This window comes from Erinaceus europaeus, chromosome 4 (assembly GCF_950295315.1).
Source record: "Erinaceus europaeus chromosome 4, mEriEur2.1, whole genome shotgun sequence".
NCBI classification, from domain to species: domain Eukaryota; kingdom Metazoa; phylum Chordata; class Mammalia; order Eulipotyphla; family Erinaceidae; genus Erinaceus; species Erinaceus europaeus.
The window spans coordinates 91880655-91906001 of NC_080165.1; the positions used below are offsets into that span (position 1 = coordinate 91880655).

Genomic DNA, 25347 nt, shown 5'->3' on the forward strand with positions numbered 1-25347 from the left:
GTTGTAAATCAATCACAGTCTGCTTTGCAAGGATAAGAAAATGGTGGTGGATAGTTCTGGCATTTCTGAGATGATTCTAATGAAAGGTAAATATTGAGCAATTATATTAGGCTCTAACTAAGTGCTTTTTATACATTAACTTAATGTTTATATTTTTTAGAATAATGATTAAAAAATTTTTATTATTTCTTTTTTATTTATAAAATGGAAATATTGACAAGACCATAGGATATGAGGGGTACAGTTCCACACAGTTCCCACTACAGGAACTCTGTACCCCATCCCCTTCCTTGAAAGCTTTCCTATTCTTTATCCCTCTGGGAGCATGGACCCAGGGTCATTATGGAGTCTGGCTTCTGTAACTGCTTCTCTACTGAACATGGATGTTGGCAGGTAGATCCATACTCTCAGTCTGTCTCTCTCTTTCACTAGTGGGGCAGGGCTTTGGGGAAGCAAGGCTTCAGGACACATTGGTGGGGTTGTCTGTCCATTGAAGTCAGGTTGGCATCATGATAGCATCTGGAACCTGGTGACTGAAAAAGAACTAAGATATAAAACAGAACAAATTGTTGACTAATCATGAACTTAAAAGCAAGTATAATGCAGATGAGATTTGGGGTTTCCATTGTGGAAAAAGCTAGTAGGTTTATTCCTAAACTTTACTATGACTTTACTAGTTTTTGTCTGAGCCTGACAGCTAACATGCAGGTGGACCCAAGGTATTGCCGGGGGAGATGGTGTTATAGTTAGAAAAAGTGCTAGAAAGCTGGATCAGGGAAGAGAATAACCCAAATATGTGAAATGTATGTAAATATTGTTAACTGTAAATCCCATCGATCTGATATGAGGTCCATATTTAGCACAGGAACTTGTGTGACCTCTGTAACCCTGTAGGTCTGAGCTTGCATTCTGTGTTCATGGCTAAGAACATTCTGGGCTGCATTAATTTCAGGACCCATCTTCCTTGAGTGGTAGAGTATGTTATCCAACCTCCCTTTGGAGAATGGAACAGTACCTATCATTGTTGATCCACATTGAGGGCAAAGTCCTATAGGGTCCCACAAAGGGCTCCATTACTTGTTCCTGGTGAAGATGACCAGTGACAGTGGCTAGAGGGATCTGTTAGAGGTCTAGGCCCATCATGTCTGTGTGGGAATCCCTGACTAAGGCCCCAGGTGATGGGGTAGCTTGGTAGTGACCAAAAAGCCATCATTAAAGTATGCCAGTCTCTTGCCCTTATCCAGATTTTGTAGTCCTTACTTTGTCCAACAAGGTTAGCTTTGGAGTGACTGAGGGAAGTGAAATAGGAAGTAGGTGAGGAGGGTATCTAGGTCTAAGTAAAAAAACTATTTGAATAGGTATTTTATTGTTTCTTTTTAAGGTTTTTCTACTTTCTTGCTTCATTTATTGACTCACTGCAAACTATAATGTACTTTTGCTTTAAGGTATATATTTTCTCCTAACTTATGGATACATGTGTGCATATGCCCTGTTTCATGGGCTCTGGTCTATATCTAGGTTCTGAGGCTTTATTAGGAAGTGCACCACCCGAAATGGAATTAAGGAGTCCTATGAATATGTTTATTATTTTTTTAATTTGATGGGATAGAGAAAAATAGGGATGGGGAAATAGAGAAACACCTGTAGCACTATTTCATCACTTGTGAAGCTTCCCTCCTGTAGGTGGGGACAAGATGTTTGAATCTGGGATCTTGCACATTGTAACATGTGCACCAACACTCAATTGCTCCTTTTATGACATTTTTATGGGGTAAATTTCCTTTTTTTAAACTTATGATTAATAATAAGTTAGAAGATTGTAAAATGACAGTGTATATAGTTCCACACCATACCCATCACCAGAATTCTGTATTTCTACCTTCCTACTTCCCAAAGATAACCACTATAGTACTTACAAATCTTTGAAATAGTTTGCTAACCTCTGTTTCACACCTCCCCCCAAGTTCATGTGTCTCATTTCTCTAGATTCCACGTATGACTGAAACTATCTGGTAGTTGTCTTTCATCTTTTTACTTATTTTTCCAAACATAATCACCTCCAGTTCCATCCATTTTGTCCCAGAGGACACAATATTATCTTTTTTATTGCAGAGTAATATTCCATAAAATATATATCCTATAATTTTTTTTAGCTGTCATCTATTGATTAGGTTGCCTTCACTTTTGGCTAATGTAAATAGTGCCGCTATGGACATAGGGATGCATATGTCCTTTCAAATTACTGTTTAAGTGTCTTTTGGATAAATACGTAAGAGTAGTATTTTGTCACGTATGCTTAACCCACTGTGCTACCACGTGCCCCCCAGGAAGAGGAAGAGTAGTATATTGTATGGGGTATATTTTCATGATCTTGTTTTTGTATATGAGCAACATGAGGCTTGAAGAAATTAAATAACTTTCAATGTCATCCAGATGGTAAGGGTGCAGAACCAAGATTTGAACCTTGAGTCTGACTCTTGAGTCCTGAGACCCCCCAGAGGGGTTACAAAGATGGGCAGTATATGGCAGAGTTACATTTTTATAGCTGAGATGATCTCAGCTTGGTGACTCCCTAAATCACAGTTGAAATTTACTACTGTTTGCAACCACAGATTGAAAGGACATTTGCTGATGAAATTCTCCTTCAAGCTCAGATAGAGTGAAAAGAAAGCAAAGAGAGAGTTTATGAACCAATGCCTGATTTATTTTAGAGTCTCAACATACATATCGGTACTTAATTTTATGGTTGGCTCAGTCTAGTGTCTATTTCAGATTAGTTTTCTTTCTATTTTTTTTCTTAGTGATTTAATAATGGTTTACAAGATTATGCGACTACAGCAGTATAGATCCATGCTACACTATCACCTTAGTTATTTCAGGTTAGCTTTTTAACTAAATTATTTTTGAGAGGCTAGATTCTAGACTTTTCATAAAAGACAGATTTGATAGTGATCTGTCCACATGGTTGTATTTCTGACTGAATGCCTCATGTTAAAGCTTTTTTTTTTTTTAAATTATTTATAAAAAGGAAAACTGACAAAAGCCATAAGATAAGAGGGGTACAACTCCACACAGTTCCCACCACCAGAACTCCGTATCCCATCCCCTCCCCTGATAGCTTTTATTCTTTATACCTCTGGGAGTATGGATCCAGGGTCATTATGGGGTGCAGAAGGTGGAAGCTCTGGCTTCTGTAATTGCTTCTCTGCTGAACATGGGCATTGGCAAGTCGATCCATATTCCCAGCTTGTCTCTCTCTTTCCCTAGTGGGGTGGGGCTTTGGGGAATCAGGGCTCCAGGACACATTGATAGAGTCAGTCATTAATGCTTCTTTAGAATAACATGTTTCCTTCAAATTAATTTCTAGCACAATTCACATTTTATATAGGCAAATATATATATATATATATATATATATTTTTTTTTTTTTTCAAGTTTGGAATTTGCTGTCAGTTTCCATTTCAAAAGCTGTTTCTAAGTTTAGGAGAATCTTGGTTTCTGGGATTTTGTTTCTGCTCATATGAAAGAGAGAAAAAAAGAAAAAAACCTTATTTCTTTTTAGGACCTCTACCCCCACCTCTACATTGTCCCAATAAATGTAACAGAAAAAAGATATCTAAGCATACTCCTTACTCAACAAGCTGTTTTTGGTTTTGATGTTCCTTTCACTCCAGAGAGCAGTTTTCCTACTTATTAGAAGGGGAGAAGGAGAGAGAGAGAGAGAGAGGAAGAAGTGAAATGTTTCCTAAAATTGAACATTAAAGATAAATCCTTCAGTAGTTCAACTTGCTTGATGAGCTGGTGAAAAATCACCAGGGGTTGCTGATAATGAGAGGCATTCCAAGATAAATAAAACACATGTGTCTTTGTTTTGGGACTGGGGCTGGGAGAACCAGGAGCATTAAAATTTAATTCCCTCTCACCAGTCCACTCCAAAGAGCCTGCTGCTGGCACTGACAAGTTGGAGCAACTCATGGGTTTATCAAACAGCTGGTGGCTGTGACTTTTTCACTCTGATCTGTGCCTACTTCTCTCTCCCATCTTGCTGCTGCTGACCTCACTTGAGCTCAAGGAGCAGCATGTGGGAAGTTTGATTTAGGAGCTCATTAAATTTTCACTTTGACATATTTCTAGCTTGGTGGGTGACCAGGGACCAGGTTCTCTTAGAAATGTACTTTTTTATGTTGTGTTGGCTCAGAGAAAATTCGCAAGTGAAACCCCTTTTGAGGTTTAGCTCTGTACTCAGTGACGATTTGAGAGGGAGTGATCAAGGAGTTGCCCTAATCCTTCTCTATTTTCACCTGGCAGCTTTACAGACTCATGACAGATATAATATTTCAAGTCACAAATTGAGAGAGCCATCATCTTACTTGGTTTGGACTGGTTGTTTCATTTCTCTCAGTTTCTAAACATCTGTGAGATGGGACAATAACCACTAGTTGTTGAGTTTCCTTAGGTAAAGTTCCAGTGGAAATGAGAGGGAGGTGAAAAGCTGGTACTGTAAGAAGCTGTGAGGCTGGATGGTTGGATGGGTAGTGTAAGTTTGGCAGGTGTGTGAAATCACATTAATTTTTAATCTTTTGCTAAAATTAGAGCTAACTTCCAGCTGGTGAGGTCACAAGATTATCACTGTGACCTCTTGACTGCACGTATTTTCTGTGAACTATTTTTTAACCCACTACTTAGAGAGAGAGGAAACTAGTTTTGATGGCAGACTGCACAACACCTATTGATTTTCCTTGTCTGGTTAGTGCTGTTTATTAACTAGGAGAGTTATTTTATCAGGGATGCTGGAAGCAGACCAAGTGAAACAAAACAGTTTTTTGCTATTTGTTTTGCAAATGCTAAGCCTCTGATGGTGGGAAATAAAGGGGGGGGGGGCTAGAAACTTAAAGGAGGTTGGGGTGTGGGTAGGGAGCAGGAAGGGAGACTATGCCTCTCCCTGGGAAAATCATGAGCTCACAGGCCAAATTTTGGCCCAGCTAGCTACCCTGAAGTTTCTCTTTCTTTGCACTGGCTCTGACTGTATAATACACTATTCTTGGACCAACCAAGATACCTGTAGGTGAGATCAAATTCCTGAACTAGTCTTATTGTCCCTTTTACTTCCAGGAAGTATATAAATCATCTCAGATAAGGTCATTCTGTTTATTCACAAATATTTAAAAGTCTTCCAAATCTCAGGCTCTCATAGGGATTAGACAGTGATACAGGGGCATTGCTCAAGTCCTTCTGGAGTTTATGATTAAAGGAAGCTGAAAATTCTGGGGGAAGGGAGTCTTGCAAGATGTTTTGGAGTGCACAATCAGGCTTCCATAGGTTCCCACCACCCCATCAATGTATACCTCCTTGAAGAGCAGTGTTTCTTAGTCCTAGAATCCCTTGACATTTCCCCCACAAGTCACTTAATTTTCCCCAACCAATATCCATAACATTAAAGCTTTGCAGTTAGTTAATACAAAGTGTTAACTGATAATAATTTAAATTATATTTCCTTCAATTTACACAAGCAAGTTCTTGAGGGGGGGATGGTGTTGGGGGACACCTTCAAGACCCTCAGGATACCAAGTTATAATAATGAAACAAAAATATTGGTATTGTAAAGCACCGCCTGATACTTTTACTTCTGGTAAAATTTGTTTCTGGGGGGCCCAGGCGGTAGTGCAGTGGGTTAAGTGCACATCGCACAAAGCGCAAGGACTGGCCAAGGATCACGGTTCAAGTGTGAAACAGGTCTGCAGGTGACTGTCTCTCCTCCCCTCTGTCTTCCCGTCTTCTCTTGATTTCTCTCTGTACTATCCAACAGTAGTGACAGTAATAACAACAACAACGATAAACAAGGGCAACAACAACAACAAAAAAATAGTTCCTGAGTATCATAGTTGGGTAGAAATTGCCAAGTTTTGGGCAATATTGTGCAGCACAGAGAGCCATGTAATCTTGATTAACAGTTATATATGCTTCATAGAAATATTATGGAAATGAAAAGAAATATATGTGAAGGTGATTTGAGGAAACACAGTTTCTTTTTCTTATCATTTCTATTGGGTGGTTAATGTTGGGTGGGGTTAATGGCTTACAGTGCAGTCATTGACACATGAGTACAATTTCTCATTTCCTTGTGAAACTTCTCTGCAGAACATTCTCACCAACAATTTAAGTCCTCTTACATCATTGTGAACCAGAATCCTGATGTTCTCTTCAGCCTCTTTTTTCCTCCCTCTCCTGTCCAGAGTCTTTTTCTTTGATACAATATATCATGGCCAGTTCAAGTTTTACCTTGTGTTCTCTTCCCTGTTCCTATGTATTGAGTCCCACCTATAGGTGAGATCATTTGGTGTTTCTCTTCTTTTTTGCTGATCTCACTTAACATGATGCCTTCAATTTCCATTTAAGATGACACAAAGGAGATGACTTCATCATTTTGAAAGCTAAGTAGTATTCCATCCTGTATATATACCACAACTTTTTAGCCACTCATTCGTTGTTAGACATCTGTGCTTCTTCTAGGTTTGGGCTATTATGTTGCTATCAACATAGGTATATGTAGATCTCTTCTGATAGATGTTTCTTATTTTTTTTGGGTACATCCCCAGCAGAGAAATTACTGGGTCATAGGGTAGGTTCATATCTAGTGTTCTGAATAATCTCTAGACTGTTTTCCACAAGAGGCGGACCAATACACACTTCTACTAGCAGTGCAAAAATGCCGCCCCCCCCATCCTCTCTAATGTTTCTTTTTGTCCTTTCTAATGTATGATTTTCTCATGGGTGTAAAGTGGTATCTTATTGTTGTCTTTATTTACATTTCTCTGATAATCAGTGACTTTGAGCACTTTCTCATGTGTCTTTTGCCCTTCAGATTCTCTTTCTTAGTGAGGTTTCTGTCCATGTCTTTACCCCTAATGGGGTTGAAATATAGCATCATACTATTTTAAACTAATGCTCTCTGATGAATAATTTGTATGCCTTGTGTTTGTGTGATAGTATAATGAAATGCTTATGAGTTATGACACTTTTTAAACAGTTTTCCAGGACACAGACACCTATGGTTTACCAAGTTGATCCACCCAGTGGAGTTCCAGGTAAGAAGACTCTCATTAAAACGGGAGTAACTAAAAATGCCTTCATCAAAGTTTACTGTTAAAAAAAAGTAAAAGAAAGTTTATTGTTAAATATTATTTGCAGGTAAGTGGTCTCTAAAAATGGACTCCCCCCCCTTTGTCTCTGGTGCTGTTTTTTGAAAATAAATGTCAACCTCTGGCTCATTTCTAGCCTGGTTTGGTTTCACCTCTGCGCACTTTTGTTATATTATTTCACTTATAAAAAAGGAATTCAAACATGAAAATAGGCTACCAAAGCCAAACCGGGCACTGCCAGAGAAAAAAAATAGAAATCACAGATTTCTTCTAACGTTATAATCATTTACATGGTGACAAATCTTTATTGAACTTTATCAGATTCTGTTGTAAGATTTTGGTAGATATTATTTTATTAGATTCTCACCGTAGCCTGATAATACAGGAAATGTTATCATCCTCATTTTGTAAATGAGGAGATGAGATTCCGAAAGGTTAAGTAATTCCCTTGCCTTGTCATATTGCTAATAAATGCTTACAGCTGAGATTTGAATTTAGTAATATTCCAGAGTAGACCCATAATTCTACCTTTTTTCCCCCTAGTACTAAGTAGTACTGGGTCTCACTTAGGAAGTCATTAACTAACTTTTCTTTTAGGAAGATGTTTATAAGTTAGAGAGCACACAGATAGGGAGAGACCAAAGGATAGAAGGCAATAAGAGAAAGATAGCTGTAGGATTTATATAAAAGGAGAAAGAACTGCAACTAAGAAATAAATTCAGCAACGACTTTAAGCCTGCCTTCAAAGCAAGTAGTACACACAACTAGGATTATTACTTTCTTATTCTCTGCATTTCTATAACTCTTCCAGGCTTTTATTTGCTCAGGATTTCCAGAATGGTGTTAATGTGGAAGCACAAATTACATTACTTATGGTTGTGCCTAATTGCAAAACAAACAAACAAACAAACAACAACAAAACTGACCACTCTGTTTAAAGAGACTAGACTATTCAAGAACAGCACAATGAATATCTGAGATGATGCAAAGTGCTTGTTAATTTTTGTGTGTATTTATATCCTGAAGAACATGAATTTATTAGCAGCTTATTCATAGACATGTGCCTCCCTGTTTGAATAATCGAGATATGATAATGTTTTATTAAAAGAAAAAACATGGTCTATGAAAAATCATATTCAGATGGTTAGGTTGCTGCTGCTCTGTTGTTAAAAAGTCCCAGTTTAGATGGCAGAAGTCTTGTTAGGGTGAGGAATGAGGAAGGAGGCAGCCACTAGAGGTGTGAAATGGGACATCAGCTGGCACCCAGATCTGTCGAGCCTATTTCTCCATCAAGGTTGAATTTTGTACACTGTCTCTTCTACCTTCTGGGGAAACCACTGGTGGCTGGTCTGATTGGAGTGGTCCCTCCAGGCAGGATCCACACAGCTGCATCTTTGAATCACTTTCCAGATGATTACTCTCATCTCATTTGGGAACTGTGCCCAGAGTATCAGCCAAAGAGATACAGGAGGGTATCAGGACAAGAGAACCAGTGTTTTAGAAGGAGTTGAATATCTGCCTGTGCTTAGGAGTCTTTGCTGTGACGCAAGATTCTCTGGTACCTTGGTTTGGCTTAGTCGTTCTTCAGTCTCTTCTGGACTTCATTGCTTAGAAACAGAACAAAAACTCATAGGAATTTCAGATTTTGTTTTTAAAATAAATATTTAAAAATATTTATTTACTAATTACATATGGTGTAGAGACAGAGAGAAATTGAGAGAGAAGGGGGAGACAGAAAAGGAGACAGGCATCTGCAGTACTGCTTCACCACTTGTGAAGCTTCCCCTTGGAGGTGGGAGCTGGTGACTTGAACCTGGGTCCTTGTGTATCATAATGTGATCTGATTTCTACGACCTGTTAATAGTTTTGAAAGTTGTGCCCACAACTGTGAGGACTTATGCCTTCTAAAGTCAAGAAATTGGCAATTTGGAAGAAAAAATTTCAGTTGTTAGTAGTAGAAGAGAACTTTAGACTTTTACCAATGCCATGACCACTGTCCAAATTGAGTTACCTTGTTTTCTACCTGTAAATTTGTAGAGTGGAAGTGATACTTACGAAGTTTCCTATTTGATGCTAGATGAAAATCACTTGGGCAATTGCACAAATAAAACCCAAGCACACAGTGAAGGGAAACCCTTGCTAGCGTTCTTTCTGGACCTGAAGTATGGTCATGGAGACATTTCCTCTGAATTCAGTGACATTGTGAGGCTTATCCTTTACTTTTCCATTTTGGAAATTTTGTCTCATTGGCACATCTCTCAACATCTGTGATGCTAGAAGCTTGCAGTATAGATGGTTAAATTCTCTCTGGCAGGCACATGCTTGTCAGTTATTGGGCTGGTTGTATGTTCAACTTTAATTACATCACCTTTTTATAGTGTGCTTGATTAAAATGCAGCTCCACAAAAACCGAGCTTAGATGTTTTTGAGCCATGAAAGAAATAATTGATGTGTCAAAATTATTTCTTCTCGGGCTACGTTAGATTTATTTTTCAACTCCTAGAGCAGAGGGGATATAGATAATACTGAGAGTGTGCCTTGATGAAAGTCAAGGCCCTTACACACCTGTTCTTATCAACTCAAAAGAAGGGACAATTAAGGAAAAACTTCCTAGTCATTGGGAATCTCTGCAAGTTGCATAGAAGAAACTTAGCAGTAGGAGTCATATATTTATATGTGGATAAGCAGCTCTGTTGGATGATTCTGAATATTTCCCATCTTTGACATCTATTGAACTTTAGAAAAATTATTTATTTACTAGTATGAGAGAGGAGAGACATCTGTAGCACTGCTCCACCACTCATGAAACATCCCCCTTGCATGTAGGGACCTAGGGCGTGAACCTTGGTCCTTGATCACGGTAATGTGTGCACTTTACTGAGTGTGCCACCACTCATCCCTCGCCCCCTACCCTCATCCATCTTCCATATTTTTAAGCCATAGCTCTGTTATTGTGTTGCCTCCTTCCTTCCTTCCTTCCTTCCTTCCTTCCTTCCTTCCTTCCTTCCTTCCTTCCTTCCTGTTCTTTCTTTTTTTGTTTCCCATTATTTCTCCTTTTTTTTCTTTTTCCCCCAGAGCAGGTCTGGCTCGTGGCATTGGGGGAATTAGACCTGGTATTTTGTAGCCTCAGGCATTCATGTCTTTTTGCATAACCATTATGCTATCTTCCTAACCCTTTGTGTCCTTCTTTCTAATTTTCTGTCTATTTGGAAAACCTAAAACCCTCTTAACCTCTCTCTTCTATTCTTCTGAATCCTTTTAATATGCTACATTTTAGAACAGCTACTGGAAATCATGCAAAATACAAGTTTTGAATTTTTAAAAATAGCTTTTTCAACACTTACTTTTTTAAAAAATTATTTTCGATACAGAGATAAATGAAGAGGGGGTGGGGAGCTCGAGAGGGAGAGAAATACCTACAGCACTGTTTCACCACTTGTGAAACATCTCCCCCTTCATGTGGGGACCAGACGCTTGAACCCAGGTTCTTGCACTCAACCGCATGTGCCCCTACACTTTTCTTGTTAAAGTGAAAAATATTGCCAGTCAAGAATCTCAGGCACCTGCTTTGTCATACTTGTGACCCAAATTTGAACCTCCAGTACACTATATGGAAATACTATGGCACTGAGAGAAGTGATGTGGTATCTCTCTTTCTTTCCATCTCTCACTATTTAAAAGTTGGCCAGGAATGGGTGTGTTGAAGCTCTGCTTATTATGAGAGAGAGAGAGGGAGAGAGGGAGAAAGGGAGAGAGAGTGAGAGGAGAGAAATCCTCTCATTGGAGTACTGATAGCAGGTAAAAATGCAAATCTTTCATAAAATGAAGTAGATGTTGAAAACAAGGGGAGAGCTATATAGTAATCTGTTTTTAAATTTTCTAAAATAGGAAAACTAATACATGTCTATGGCTGGATTATGACTGGAAGATTGGAAACCTTTGACTTTGATGCTGAGTACATTGATAGGTAAGTGTGTGTTTGTTTCTACATTGGACTAGCTACACATTTCTTGGATTACTTCCTGGGACCAGCTTCCCCAACAGCAGTAAATTGTAAGCAGTTGGCATCCAACAGCCATTTTTCTCTTTGCAGTTTATAGTCCCTGGTGAGCTGGGTTATAGCAAATTTTGCTAATGTAATTGCTCCTGGTCCATTAAGTCAGCCCATTTATTTTCTGACAAGTAGTCACTCTGGGCTCAGTATGAATTGTACAGTAATTGCTTATGTAGTTTTTCTTTTTTTCCTTTCTTACTCTTCTCTTTCTTGTTTCTCTGGCTAAAATAAATTATTTAAAAACTATGTGCAAATTCCAAAGACCATCATAATATCCTTGTTTAGTTGCTATTCATTTGTGCATTTAGAAAGTCTGTTGGTGTGACCAGAGAGGATTGTGAGAGAAGGTACTTACTGAAAACCATTGAGTTTTTAATGCTCCCTGGAAATGACTTACTTCACTGGAGATATCTTCAATGAAAAGTGGTAGTATTTAGTCATCAAAGCTAGGGAGAGGGAAGAATGAAATGGTAAATATTAAAGTTATGGTGCTTTCTAGGAGGCTGAGCAACTGTGATTGTCAATGCAAATCATTTAGATTAAGTGAGAATTTATAGAGCCCTATTAACATAATCTTATTAAGCGCTTGACAAGTAGATTTTTTTTTTTGTACTGTATTTTTTCCCTTCATCTGTGGACAGGGTCAGGGTATCCGCCTCTGTCTTTTTTTTTCCCACTTTATTGTTGCAGAGAATGAAAATTTTACTATTCTGAAATCTACTTTTCTGTCTTTAAGTAAGGATCAACTTACCTCAAAAGAAATTGTTCTTCTTGTGGGGAACAGAAGTTACAACTGCATCATTGGCAATGTGTTGTATTCGCCTTGTGGTCCCATCATAGTCCTTGACTGGGATGAAAAGGGGGAGGGGGGCACAAAGGTATAGACTCCATAGTAGCTCTATGTGAACCCAATAGCCAATGTGGACATTATTTTTTGAGGGGTGGGGGGAGAACAAATGGTTTCCTCTGTAGTATGAGATGTGGGACATGAAACTTGGTGTATACCCTAACCTTCAGACTGAAAATTTGATTCAATATTTCCTTAGGGGACAGCTTTCAGTCATCTGAAGTAATGCCCTATAAATTATAATGAAATTTCTATGAATTTTGCCAGGAATATTTTCTGGAAGTATTATACTATTATCTCCTCTCTTTTCTGTCTTTTATGTAGCCCATTACTCTTAGAAGCTCAAGGAGAAAAATGGGTTACTCCTTGCTCTCTTGTAAACAGGAAAACAGGACATTGGTAAGTGTTTTTCTTGTCAGCATAGTCATTTTTAGTCATTTTTAGGTTACACTACAAGTGTAACATATACATACACATACTTTTTAGTAGAAACCATTTATAACTTTTGACTTACTTCTCTCTAGACTCACTGAAAGGCACAGTAATTGGTTCAAAATACAAATAATAATAGATTCTGAAAGTTTTCATGAAAATGAGTACTCATTTACTAAATGTTGACAAGCCATGCTCAAAACATTTATTGCTGTTAACTTCATAGATGAGGAGACTGAGGCACAGAGGGTCTAAGTAACTTGGCCACAGTCTCACAAAGAATGTTTGGTAGACCCAGAATCTGAAACCTGGAAGACCATTCAGCTACCAGAGTTCATGAGCTTAATCACTATATTATAATGACAAGTCAAATCAACACCAAAGTAAGATTATATATTCATTTATTGTAGCTATTTTTTAAAATAATTGTGAACAACTGTCTGTTCACAGTTAAAGTAGCTAATGATTTGTTAAATTTTCACTTTACTCTGGACTGAGGGAATCAATTTTTTTGTTGAGGTCATCACTTTGGCTCCAGTTCTTGGCACTGCTAATTTTTAGTTGAGCCAAATTCTATAATGCACATTCAGTTTCATCCTGATGTCTTTAGTTTTTTTCTCTTAGGATTGCTTCACTCTTGATAACAGATTTTTTTTTTAAATTAAGGATATTTCTATTCTTCTCATAAGAATGATTTTGGAAAGAAAAAAGTGAATGGGGGTTAGGAGTAAGCATAAAACAATAGTGTGTGTTTATATGCGAAAGAGAAATAAGGGAGAGAGGAGAAAGGAAAAAAGAGAAGAGAGAAGAGAGAAATAAAAGGCTGGGTTGATTAAATGCACAGATAGCCATGAACAAAGACCTGGGTTCAAGCCTATTTCTTGCATCTCCCTCTCCTCTCCTCCCCCCACACATCTGCAGGGAAAACTTCACAAGTGGTAAAGCAGTGCTGCAGGTATCTGTCTGTCTGTGTATCTGTCTATCTTCCTTTCTTCTTAATTTATCTGTTTATTTCTGTCCTATCAAAAATAAATAAAGTTTAAAAAAGGAGTTTAAGAGAGAGAGAGAGAGAGAGGGAGAGAGAGAGAGAGAAAGAGAAACAGAGCACTGCTCTGTTATCTGTGTTGCTTACTGTTGTTATTGTTATGCACTTCCTGGGACCACCCCAGGACTTCATGCAAGCAACCTATGGACTTCACTGCAATGCTATCTACCTGAGGTCAAGTTACTTTTGTGTTTTACAATGTGTATTTGACTGGTAACATGTCCTGAAGATAATCTAGTTAGTGCACCCTTAAATATTTGCTCCATTTATACTTCCAGTATTTACCAATTTTCTCTGGCTGACCAGCATTTCAGTTTTCATATATGTTTAATACACATACACACACACACATACAGATTTTTTCTCTTTCTTGAATAAAGAATCAGAGCCTCTGAACTGATTTGTCTGATAATTCTCATTTTTGATTTCTGTTTCTTTCCATAGCTATCCTATTCAGGAAGATCATGGTCTTGGAACACTGCAGTGTCGTGTGGAAGGCAACTATATTGGTCTCTTGGAGAAGTCACATAAATTTAAAATTTTATTTAAATTTAATTTTTATTTATTTTAATAAGATAGAGAAAAAAATATATAGAGAGAAGACCAGAGCACTGTTCTACTCTGGCTTCTGGTGGTGCTGGGGATTGAACATAGATAGTCATTTGTATAACCATTATGCTGTCTCCCCAGTCAAATTTAAAATCTTATCCATGTCTTACTCTATGTCTAGAAAAAAAATATTGCACATGTTAGTTCTCATAAGGATGATAATAAATACCATTTGTTGAGAACTACCTGAAAACAACTATAAAAAAAAGCTTAGTTAGAAAGTAGTTTTGTCCTCACAATAAACCTATGAGGTTTATGGAATTATTTTGTTCTTGGTTAGAAAATTGAAGTTGGTATCTAGTGGAAGAAGACTTTTTAATACTTCATCTAGCTCTTAGCTTCCACTATGTGCTACTGCATTTATCCTCTTACTGTTAAAAAGTTGACATTACTATTGGTGCAATGAAGATAAATATTTTGAGCATCATTAAGGAAAGTACAAGTTTGGGTGGTAATGGAAATATTTAAAATCCTTGAGTTTATAGTATCAAACCTGATCAAAAGATTCACTCAGATTCCTATATTAATATTGTTTTCTTTTTGTTTCAGGTTCCCAGAATGTTAGCTTTTCAGTATTTAACAAAGGAAAGTAAGTTACTGAGATGATGAAGTTTTACCTTTACCTTATATTAAATTTCTCTTTCTTTTGTTAACCTTTTATAGTGAGCTAGAACAATGAAGCCCCATGGGGGCTGGGTGGTGGCATACCTGGTTGAGTGCACATATTGCAATACATGAGGACCAGAGTTCAAGGCACCAGTTCCCACTTGTAGGGAAAGCTTCTCATGCAGTGATAGAAGCCCCATGTACTCACTTGACTTATCGTACTTAGGTGCATACAGTTGAGTCTTCAGCAATCATCCTGAAGCAGTGTAAATGTTTCAGTATGATGATGACATAGAACTTTGGGAATTGGCAGTTGAGTGGTAGCGCAGCGAGTTAAGTGCACATGGCGCGAAGCGCAAGGACTGGCATAAGGATCCTGGTTCAAGCCCCCAGCTTCCCACCTGCAGGGGAGTTGATTCACAGGCGGTGAAGCAGGTCTGCAGGTGTCTATCTTTCTCTCCCCATCTTTGTCTTCCCCTCCTCTCTCCATTTCTCTCTGTCCTATCCAACAACAATGACATCAATAATAACAACAACATTAATAACTACAACAATAAAAAAAACAAGGGCAACAAAAGGAAAACTAACTAAATAACTAAATATAAAAAATATCTTTAAAAACTTTGGGAATTTTTTTTTGAGAATATTTATTTATTTATTTAGAAAAGGTCCAAAGAGACCAGAATACCATGTGGTCACATACCATGCTGAGGAAGGAACATGGGGCCTCATGTATGCCAGATCATGTACTCTACCACTGAGCCATCAGCCAGCCACACAGATCATCACTACTTCTTCTACTCTATCCCCTTAATCTTTCATTTTACTCTTTCTCTTCTTTTTCTTCTTCCTCCTCCTTCTTATCAGTCAGCAGGGTTACTGCTGTGGCTTAGTGTCTGCACCACTCTACCATTTCCATTTTTTTGATAGATTATGAGAAAGAGAGAGAGAGATATGGTAAAAGGGCTTACCAAGTAATGTGCCTGTTTTGTCTTATATGTGACTCAGGTTTAAGACTAGTCCCTGCTGCACTTAGAAAGTGTTATGGTCTCTCTCTCTTTCTCTCTCTCTGAAAAAATGCTGATTTTTTTTCACAGAGGCAAGAAATAAATAAAATATGTATATTTAAAAAGAAAAATTTAAGTACAGAGTTGTTTTCATCTAAAACCAACTTTGTCTTTTTTGAAGGTCAATGGTACACAAAAGTGCGTGGCTGGTCAGTGCTAAACAGGAACTGTTCCTTTACCAGACATATCCAGGTACTATTTCCCTCCACCTTTCATTGCTAACTCCTCTTGTCTTACTGTAATATTGAGCCTCCTATCCCTTCATTACTATTTATACTTTAAGTCGTCTTAAAATTGTGAATGGTGGTAGTCGGGCGGTAGTGCAGCTGGTTAAATGCAAGTGGCACAAAGCGCAAGGACCGGCTTAAGGATCCTGGTTCAAACCCCCGGCTCCCCACCTGCAGGGGAGTCGATTCACATGTGGTGAGGCAGGTCTGCAGGTGTCTATTTTTCTCTCCCCCTCTCTGTCTTCCCCTCCTCTCTCCATTTCTCCCTGTCCTATCTAACAACATGCCGACATCAATAACAACAAGGATAACAACTACAACAACAATAATAAAAAAAAAAAACAAGGGCAACGAAAGGGAAAATTAAAAAAAAATGTGAATGGTCCTTTGGTTTTAGATGAGAATTGTCTGCTTGATTGTCAACTTTTTAGTTACTTTATTAAAAGGAGCTTGGTCAGAGGCCAGGTGGTGTTGTACGTGGTTGAATGCATATGCTACAGTGCGCAAGGACCCAAGTTTGAGCCCCTGGTCTACCCCCTGCAGGGGAAAAGCTTCACAAGTGGTGAAGCAGAGCTGCAGGTGTCTCTCTCCCCGCTCCCTCTCCTTTCTGGCTGTCTCTGTCTAACAAATAAAATATTTTAAAAAATTAAAAAAAATAAAAGGAGTTTGGTCATAGAGTTCTCTACAAAGTTAATGGCTAGTGAGCAAATAAAAGATGATATTTGTGCTAAGATTTGAAAGATAATAAGAAAGATGTGGCACTGAAAAATCTTGACACTTTTTTTTTTTACTTTAGCTTTTCACCTCCAAGCATTTATTTGATGTGTTATTTGTTGATATTGATGTTAAATTATTGTGCTATTCTCTGATGTATAAAACTTATTTATTTTACTTAAAATGATTTTATTAGTGATTTAATAGTGGTTTTCAGGATTACAAAATTACAAGGGTGGAGTTCCATACCAAGCTCACCACCTAAGTTCTATACCCCCCACGTAAATTTTTATTTTGAAAATGAATGCAAACATAATAGGAACTTGAATAAAACTATGAAATAAATTAAGTAGCAAAATTTGGCTACTACAGAAAGACTTATGTTCTATATGATAGAATCACAAAGCTACTGAAGAAATGTCTGTGAGGCAAGTTCAGAATTCCAGAGGTGGGAGAATTCAACTTTGCCCAAGGTGCAAGAAGTTGCATATGTTTGAGGACAAATGTCCACTTACTCTAGGCAGCCTGATTCTGCAAAAGCTGAATTTCTACCCTTGACTTTAATTAAAAAATATTATATTTATTTGATAGAGACAGAGAGAAATCAAGAAGAAAGAGGAGACAGAGTGGGAGAGAGGAAGAGAGACATCTGCAGCACTGTTTCACCCCTTATGAAGTTCCCCACTGCAAGTGAGAGCTTGGTTCTTGAACCCAGGTCCTTGAACATGGTAATATGTGCATTAAACTAGGTGTGGTATCACTTGTCCCTGTCGTTTAATTTCTTCCTTTCTTTTTCCTTCTTCTTTCTTTCTTTCTTTCTTTCTTTCTTTCTTTCTTTCTTTCTTTCGTTCTTTTTTTTGCCTCCAGGGTTATTGCTGGGGTTCAGTGCCTGCACCACAAATCCACTGCTCCTGGAGGCTATTTTTTCCCCCTTTTTGTTGGATTTTTTTTTTATTGTGGTTATTGGATAGGACAGAGAGAAATGGAGAGAGGAGGGGAAGACAGAGGGGGAGAGAAAGATAGACACTTGCAGACCTGCTTCACCATCTGTGAATTAACCCCCTGCTAGTGGGGAGCCAGAGGCGTGAACCGGGGTCCTTATGCTGGTCCTTGTACTTTGCGCCATGTATTCTTAGCCTGCTATGCTACCATCCAGCAACCCTCCCCATCATTTAATTTCTTTAGACAGTATATTTAGTCTCTTTTAGAGTAAGTCTAAAGGCGCATCTCGGTGATAACAACATTAGCAACAAGAAGAATGGAAGGTTCTTGAGTCTTTTACATACAATGTCAGTTTTTATTCCACTTGACTATTATAACAGACTTGGAGATACGAAATAAATTATCCAAAGGTTTTAGCGCAGTAAGATACAGAGCTAATTCCAAATTTTATCCTCATAACTAATGTTTATGGGAAGTATATTTTCTTTGTCATCCACCCAAGCTTCTGTTCTAAGTCTTCTATTAACAATGAACCTGAATGCCAGGGAGGTTGACAGGGCTGATCACATGGATATTTCATAGTTTCAAGTCTATAAATATCATCCTGTGATGAGGGCTTTCAGTTAAGAGCTTTTTCATAGCAGAACAGACAATGGGGAGAGGACATGTGAAAACTCCAATGAACCTTGTTTTGAGGTCCTGGAAGGCCGATATTCAACTTCTAGTTGAATTTTTTGAGCTCCAATTAAGCATCTATAAAGAAGAGTTGCAGTTGCAGTTACTCCCTTAATTCAGTACCCCTTAATCTCTTAACTGGCCTACTGCAATGATTACTAGTGGTTCCCTGATTTGCCATATAGCCTCTGATGATCCTTCCTCTATGTAGCCACCAACATTCTCTATATGAGCAAACATCTGATACCTCTCTTGTGATAATCACCTTCTAAAGGCTTCCAGTTGCTCACAGCCAAATAGTTCAAGCTTCTCATCTCCTCTCTTCCTGCTACTCTGGCTCCATCTCTTGCTTTTGTAGTCTAGCACCACTTAACTGAGTTGTGAAATTTCCTGCTTCCATCCTTATTATCACCTGCTTTCAATGTTCATCCTGTCTCTTCTCTGCTTGTTGGGGTTTATTAGTAGTTCATCCTTTAAGATTTTGTCAATATGTAATTTCAAGAATTGTCTTTATGATAGAAACAGGCTGGGGGTATGGATCGACCTGTCAACTCCCATGTTCAGTGGAGAAGCCATTATAGAAGCTAAAACTCCCACCTTCTGCTCCCCATGGATCCCAGAGGGATAAAGAATGAGTAGCCTCCTAATGGAGGGGTGGGATATGGAACTCTTATCCTACAATCTTTTCAATCATTATTAAATCACTAATTAAAAAAAGGAAAGGAAAAAGAAAGAAAAAGAATTGTCTTTCTATTCCACAATATCCATCTGACTCCTAATCCTCTTCTCTGTGTTGCCAAATTATCGAATTTCATTAGTTCAAGATAAATTATCAAATTTCATTAGTTCATGATAAATCATACTTTTTCTTGGTGCCTGCTCACTCTTACCATTTTAATCTCCCTGGGGACAAGAACTATTTTGAAAAGATTTATTTTGCTTATTACATATGAGGCAGAGTTTTACATGGGGTAAAGAATGAGAGAGAGGGAGAAACCAGAGCAACACTCTGGTACTTTCATTTTATTAGAGAGGACATCTTCTCTTATCCCATGAGAAAATGAAAATTAGAACTACCTATGTTTGCTCACAGAAGAGCAGAAGATCAGAAAAAATTAAATTATTGTGGGATATTTGGTATATTACAATACAACATCTTATTGTAGGGCATTAAAGTAATCAGGAAGCAGTATAAACAAACTGGCTATGAAGCAATAAGAACACACTGAGTTAAAGACACTCTAATTCATTCTTTACTCTAGAGCAAACTGCAATCATTTGGGCAGATTGAGGTCTTGCCTGTTTCACCCAAATCTGACTCCTTATTAAGCTGTAAATTGTTCTTCTCTGATTTGCAGATACAAAGCTTGAGGTCAACACATCATGGCATATAAGGCTTTTTGCTGATAAAATGAGTAACTGCCACACATGTATGAAAAGGCTCTAGCAGGACTATGTTTTTCTAGGTCACAGTTAATAAACACTGAAAATTGGAAAAAAAATGAGTAACTGCATTTTCTTTTCTTTTTAAATATTAATCCAGTATAAGACATATTAACGTGAATCTTTTTCTTATAATATGCATTTTAAATGACTAGTACATTTATATTACTACTGCAGAAAAACTCTAGTTGTTGTTGGTCTTAGACTGTTAAAGTAAGAGATAAATTATTGATAGCTTCTATTATTATATTATTATCTGGGTCATATCTTGTCTAAATTCAGAGGCTTACATTTTTTTTTCTTCTCTTGTAGAAGTGCTATCTGTATTTCCAGAAACTGGGAGCCTTGGGGGGAAAACAGACATCACAATTAAAGGAGACTTCTTTGACAATCCTGCCCAGGTTATGATTGCAGGTAACCAAATTGAAACGGTTGAAAAGAATTCATGGTTTAAAATGCTGTGTGAAATATTATATCTCCTATGATCTGGAGAGAGAGAGAGAGACAGGGAGAGGGAGAGGGAGTTTCTTGGGGGGCAATCTTTGCTACTTACAACTCCTCATGATACTCTCAATCTGTGGTTTTGCACTCTGGTTGAGACTAGATGATGCTTTGGCCACACGTGTCCTACAGTAAGAGAATGTCCTGTAGACATGCTCATGGTTCATGGGCAATTACTTAAGGGCTTCCAATCTTGGAAGTAGAGAAGGAAAATGTCCAATTACTTATTTAAAATGGTTTGCTTCTAGAAAAGACAGTCTTTCCTTTCTTCTTCCCCCTTCTCCCTCTCTATATGCAAAGGCTGATGTGAACAGCCATTTGCTTTGTGGATTCTTCTGGAATGCCCTCTTGGCACAATCTTTAGTCATAGATATCCAGAATCTTTTACTCTGCCAGGTGGCATGCTCCTTTACTGTGTGAAGCTAAATATTCAGCAAAACATTCTTACACTTTCATATCCACCGTGAATAACATTGCGGATATGAAAAACATTCTTACACTTTCACATCCGCAGTAAATAACATTGCTTTCTTTCTGACTACTATAAACTGCTCTGTACTCTCATTTTCCTGGCTTTCCTTATTTGGGATGACATTTTTTTTTCTAATATGGCCTCTGAGATCAAATTCAGAGTCTCAGATAATGTGTTTTATCACTGCATCACTTCCGTGCTTATTTTTCTAAGTTTAATTTTTATAAGCGGTGGAAAGTGCACAAAGCAACACCATACCATCCATAGAGTTTAACTTGTGCTGTCTTTGTCACTCTTGATGTGGGGTTGAATTTAGGACCTCACATAGGCAAGACAGGGTCTCTGCCCACTGAAGCACTCATCACTTCCTTCCCCCTTGGTTGACAACTTTTGATGTTGACTAGTCATAACTCTCCCACCCTTTGCCTTACAATAGAAGCCTGTTTAGTGCGGTTCTGTGAAGGTTCCATTGTGTTTATAAGTCTATGTCTTCATGTCTGTCTCATCAGTATTTGCCTAATTTAGAAATATTTCCCCAGGCATTCCATGTGACATTAGAAATGTGTCTCCTAGGAGGATTGAGTGTACCACTAGGGCACCCGGAAAAGGTATAAGGCTGACTGCTCCTCAGGCAGGTAAGGATTTCACCACTGCTCTTCATAGATTTCTGAATATATATGTCTGTGTTTGTTTGTTTGTTTGTTTATGAGAGAGTGGAAAGAATCAGAGCATCAGTCTGACACATGCAATGCCAGAGATCAGACTTGGGATCTCACACTGAGAGTCCCAACAACTTATCCAATAAACCCTTCCCTTTCCATAGCCACCTGATTATGTTTTCAGCTGTGAGGGATTGGGGTACAGAGATGGAAGTGTTAGAAATCTGTCTTAGTTATGTGACTGGCTAACTTAGTGAGTCCAGGTCACAGTTTTCTTTTTGCAGAGGCTGTTAGCTGTGTTAATATGATTAGTGTTGCTCTGCACTCCTAGTCCCAGTCAGATGAATGACCCGTGGAGTTCAGCTGAGACGCTGATCCAGGAAACACAGCTTCTATCAATACCTTGTTATGGCTACTGGAGAAAACCCTTAAGCTGTCTCTTTCCACACTCTGGGTCAGTGCATGCCCATTGTCTAAGAAGACAGAAGCATTTGAGTGTGTTCTTCTATGCTCGTAAGGACAGCATTAGACAAGGCCAGAGGGTGGCATGCAATGGGGTGTATTTAAATGTTTCTTGTCCCTGCCTGTGGGCAGCTGACTGCTATTTTGAAAAACATTATGTATTATGACATTATTACCAGTTTGCACTTGAAATAGGCAGAAATGGAGGAGGCAGGATGGTACATTCAACCTGTCCACTGTTGAAAACGTGCAACTCACTGCTATAAATGAAAAGTACAACACTGGAGCACTTTATTTGTGAGCATTCCAATTCAAAGCTCAATTTTAGTTAGGAACTAAGGACAACAGGCATGATGTACATCCTGGAACTGTACACTGCTGGAATCTTACTCCTCCTTCTCCTCCTCCTCCTCCTCCTTCTTCTTTTCCTGATAGAGGAAGAAGTAGAGAGGGAGAGAATGGAAGAGAGAGAGAGAGAGAGAGAAAGACGTGCTTTATTGCTTCACCACTTGTGAAGCATACCCTCTGCAGGTGGGGCTCAGCGACTTGCACCTGGGTCCTTGGCTTAGTAATGTTTGTGTTCTAGTGGGTATCCTCTGCTAGTTCCCAAGGGTTTATTTTGTGGTTAAGATACAGACAGTGTTGTCTGGAAGAATAGATATCTTTAACATGCAGAGGATCCTGGTTTGAGCCTGGCCCCATGACACAGGTAGAAACTTTTGTGCAGTGTTTATTTGCCCTCTATCTTTCTCTGTTTCTCACTTTCTATTGAAAAAGTCATCCTAGAGTAGTAAACCCCTGAAAACGACAAAAAAAAAAAAATCACAAGCAGTGAATTCAAAGACTCAGCACTTACAAATTTACAAGGGCTATTGTCCAGAAATGGAGAAATTTTTATAAATGTATAAAAATCCATGTAAAGCTTTGGATTGAATATCCTCAACACCCAAACATACTGTTTTTCCTCAGAGAGAGCTTTATTCCAAGGAAATAGTCACTAAAGCAAGTGATGTGGAACATGCAGAATTTATGTCTAATAAGTAGTAAATAAAACACTTTAAGAAATGGAAAAAAAGAGTTAATGATGGGGCTGGGCTGTAGTACAGCAGGTTAAGTGCACATGGCACAAAGCACAAGGACGGGAGTAAGGATCCCAGTTTGAGCCCAGGCTCCCCACCTGCAGGGGAGTTGCTTCATAAGCCGTGAAGCAGGTCTGCAGGTGTCTATCCTTCTCTCCTCCTCTCTGTCTTCCCCTCCTCTCTTGATTTTCCTCTGTCCTATTCAACAAGAACAACAATAATAACATCAACAATGATAAACAACAAGGGCAACAAAAGGGAAAAAAATAGCCTCCAGGAGCAGTAGATCGTAGTGCAGGCATCGAGCCCCAGCGATAACCCTGGAGGAAAAAAAAAAGAAAAAAAAAGAGTTAATTATGCCTGGGGCCAGGTGGTAATGCAGGTGGTTAAGTGCACATAGTCCATTGTACAAGAACCCAGGTTCAAGGTGCCTGGTCCTGCAAGGGGTGGGAGGCTTTACAAGTAGTGAAGCATGGCTGCAGGTGTCTTCCTGTCTCTTTCCCTCTCAACCTTCTCCTCCCTTTTCAATTTCTCTCTGTCTTTATCAAATAATAGAAATGTTTAAAAAGAGTGAATGATGTCTTTTATGAAGAGCTTCTGCAATTTTGTTTCTTGAGAGGAGGGTAAACTATAAGGGAATGCAGTGGTTCTCATGGTCCTCATTGGCCATGTGGTAATATCTCCTTTCACTTGGATGGTGGCAGTGTTGCTACTTGCCTCTGTTGGGTAGAGGGCAGGGCTGCTGCTAAACATCCTTCAATGAGTGTTTGCTCTCACTACAGACTTATCTAGCCTCAATAGTCAAAAGTGCTGAGATTCATAAACTCTGACTTAAAGAATTATCCTGAAAAGTATCTCCTCTATTTACTATTTATCTTCTTCTCCATCTTAAGATTTAATGAGGAGGTTCTGGTAAAATATCCCAGTCATTTCAGCATCAGTATCTCAGTATCTCATGCCTGAGATATAGATGTTTTGTGTTCAATTCCCAGTGCTTCTATAAGTCAGAGTGGAACAGCAAAAAAATAATGATGTACTAGAAATTTATTATTTGGTGAGTACTTATTTCAGGATCCTTGCATCTATATTTCAAGCATCTTTAGTCTTTTTTTTTTCTCTAGAACTGTCAAATTGACTTTTTTTCCTCCAGCTTTATTGAGATATAATTGATACACTACTCAAGCTCCATTAGTCTTTAGTACATTAGCTTTGTTTGTTACTGGTTTCATTTTATTACATTGGAAAATGAAGGCATTATGCAGTTTACTCAAAAGTACACATCTAGAAAGCGGCAGAGCTGGAATCTTAATTCACAACTGTGTGAATTCAGAGCTTTGTGTCTCAACCCAAGGAAGTGTTCAGTGTTGATGTTTTGTCTCTGAGTTTAAAATAAAACACAAATGTGGGGTTAGGGAGCTAGTCCCAGTGGCTGAGCAATGGAGCTGCATGTCCGAGACCCTACAGGCCCCAGGTTCATTCCCTAGTACCATCAGATGCTAGAGCCAAGTGTTACTGTTTTCTTTCTCTCTCCGCCTCTTTCTAATACGAATAAGTAAATGAAAAATCAAATCCGACGCATCAGTAAGTATAATGTCATAGAAAGTATTGCATGGTAACAGCTGTCATGTGGTGTATATGCAGGTCTATAAAGTACAGCCATGGCATGAGAAAAATGTAAGGATTGGTGATTTCTTTCAAGGGTGAAGAGGAGGGTTTTAAAATAAACTTTAAAATCCCCAGGCTAAACTGGACCTTAAAATATACTGAAATCCACTTCTGGCATTGAGAAGCACAAAGATAAGTCAACCCACAAGCATGCTATGTCACTTTCTTCCATTCAACTCTAGATAGCATGTATTTGATCCTGCACATTTTCTAAAGGTCTTGGACCTCTTCTCCAGACACTCCCATTTAAAAGGGCTCCTTAAGCCCCGCCCTACTAGGGAAAGAGAGATAGAGGCTAGGAGTATCTATCAACCTATCAACGCCCATGTTCAGTGGGGAAGCAATTACAGAAGCCAGACCGTCCACCTTCTGCACCCTATAATGACTCTGGGTCCACACTCCCAGAGGGGGAGGGGATGGGATACGGAGTTCTGGTAGTAGGAATTGTGTGGAGTGGTACCCCTCTTAACCTATGTTTTTTTGTCAGTGTTTCCTTTGTAGAAATAAAAATTAAAAATATTAAAAAAATAAAAGGGCTCTTTACTCTTCTCTGGTTCTCTGAGAATATTTCCCCTTATAGTTCCTTTTCATGTCTTTTCCCAAGAGGCTCAACCTACATACCAGTCAGTAGTCTCTGTTTTCTAGAACCTGTTTCTCATATAATGAACCTCTCATGTGACCACTTCATCTGGGTCTCAGTTGACACATC

At 38.5% G+C, this 25347-nt stretch overlaps 1 protein-coding gene across 7 annotated transcripts in view; it reads left to right on the forward strand.

The window, feature by feature from the left end:
* The window catches only part of PKHD1 (PKHD1 ciliary IPT domain containing fibrocystin/polyductin), a 617401-nt gene that overhangs the window by 12440 nt on the left and 579614 nt on the right, over window positions 1-25347 (forward strand). For 6 of the 7 annotated variants that reach the window (XM_007516520.3, XM_060190048.1, XM_060190049.1 and 3 more), the window contains 8 exons: window positions 7028-7085; window positions 11028-11106; window positions 12365-12439; window positions 13962-14026; window positions 14676-14715; window positions 15921-15991; window positions 20113-20214; window positions 21313-21408. In XM_007516520.3, coding sequence (XP_007516582.1) covers window positions 7028-7085; window positions 11028-11106; window positions 12365-12439; window positions 13962-14026; window positions 14676-14715; window positions 15921-15991; window positions 20113-20214; window positions 21313-21408 — 586 coding nt within the window. The remainder of the gene's footprint in view (window positions 1-7027; window positions 7086-11027; window positions 11107-12364; window positions 12440-13961; window positions 14027-14675; window positions 14716-15920; window positions 15992-20112; window positions 20215-21312; window positions 21409-25347) is intronic. The other variant, XM_060190050.1, reaches the window with a different exon arrangement.